At 47.4% G+C, this 834-nt stretch overlaps 1 protein-coding gene across 1 annotated transcript; it reads right to left on the reverse strand.

The window, feature by feature from the left end:
* Window positions 1-244: 244 nt before the first annotated feature.
* On the reverse strand, window positions 245-772 carry CBG24622 (the record flags this gene model as incomplete). Its single annotated transcript, XM_045240957.1, has 2 exons — window positions 245-643; window positions 752-772. The coding sequence occupies 2 exons, from the start codon at window positions 770-772 to the stop codon at window positions 245-247; spliced, it is 420 nt and encodes a 139-aa protein (XP_045091377.1).
* Window positions 773-834: the final 62 nt, after the last annotated feature.

Raw genomic sequence — 834 nt, forward strand, 5'->3', positions numbered from 1 at the left:
TTTCTTCTCTGCGTCTCGTTGGCCTGCTAATGTTTTGCGGCAGGGAACGCATTGGCCTGCTAAATAATTAGCAGGCCTACGAGACGCAGAGAAACGAGAGAGTTGGTCTGCTAATGTTTGAATAGCAAGCCAACGCTCTCTCGCTTCTCTGCGTCTCTCAAAACACTTAGCAGACCCAAATCTCATTTCCCTCATGACTCCCTTCAAAATCATCCTAGAACGCTGAAAAAAATTTCATTCTTCTTCAAATTACCTGATGCGACACCTGAATCTGCTGTTGCTGTTGCATGTGTCCTCCGTGAAGCACTTGCTGATGTCCGTTATTTCCAACGTGCTGTTGATGCTGTTGTTGTGGCGCCGAGATGACGTACGTCTTGAACTCCTGTGGTTGTGGTGGTGGTGTCACCGAGCGTGGCGTCGATTGGTTGGCACGCTGGCGGAGGAGAATCTGCTGAGCGTGTTGGGTTCGCTTGGCGACGTCGCGCTCCAGCGTGGAGAGGGCGTCCATGTCGTCCTTCTTCTGTGGGACTCCGGTGCCCATGGCAATGGTTCCAGATGATCCGACGGCCATTTGTCCAGCATTCATCATGTCGTCAATCTCGTTGCGGCGGCGTTTCGGGGTGTATCTCTTTTGATTGTAGGACTGAAATTATCGATTTTGGGGGGAACTTTGAATTTTTCAAAAACTGAAAACCATGCTAAGCTCTTCTCTCTCTCCCTCTTTCTCTGTGTCATTCACATACATACACACTCTCACACAATATACAAGCATTCCAAAGAACGAGCTACTTTAAAAAAGGAAAAATAAAATAAGAAAAAAAAGATTTCACTAAC

The sequence above is a fragment of the Caenorhabditis briggsae genome, assembly GCF_000004555.2.
Source record: "Caenorhabditis briggsae AF16 supercontig from assembly CB4, cb25.NA_196, whole genome shotgun sequence".
In the NCBI taxonomy this organism is placed as follows: Eukaryota; Metazoa; Nematoda; class Chromadorea; order Rhabditida; family Rhabditidae; genus Caenorhabditis; species Caenorhabditis briggsae.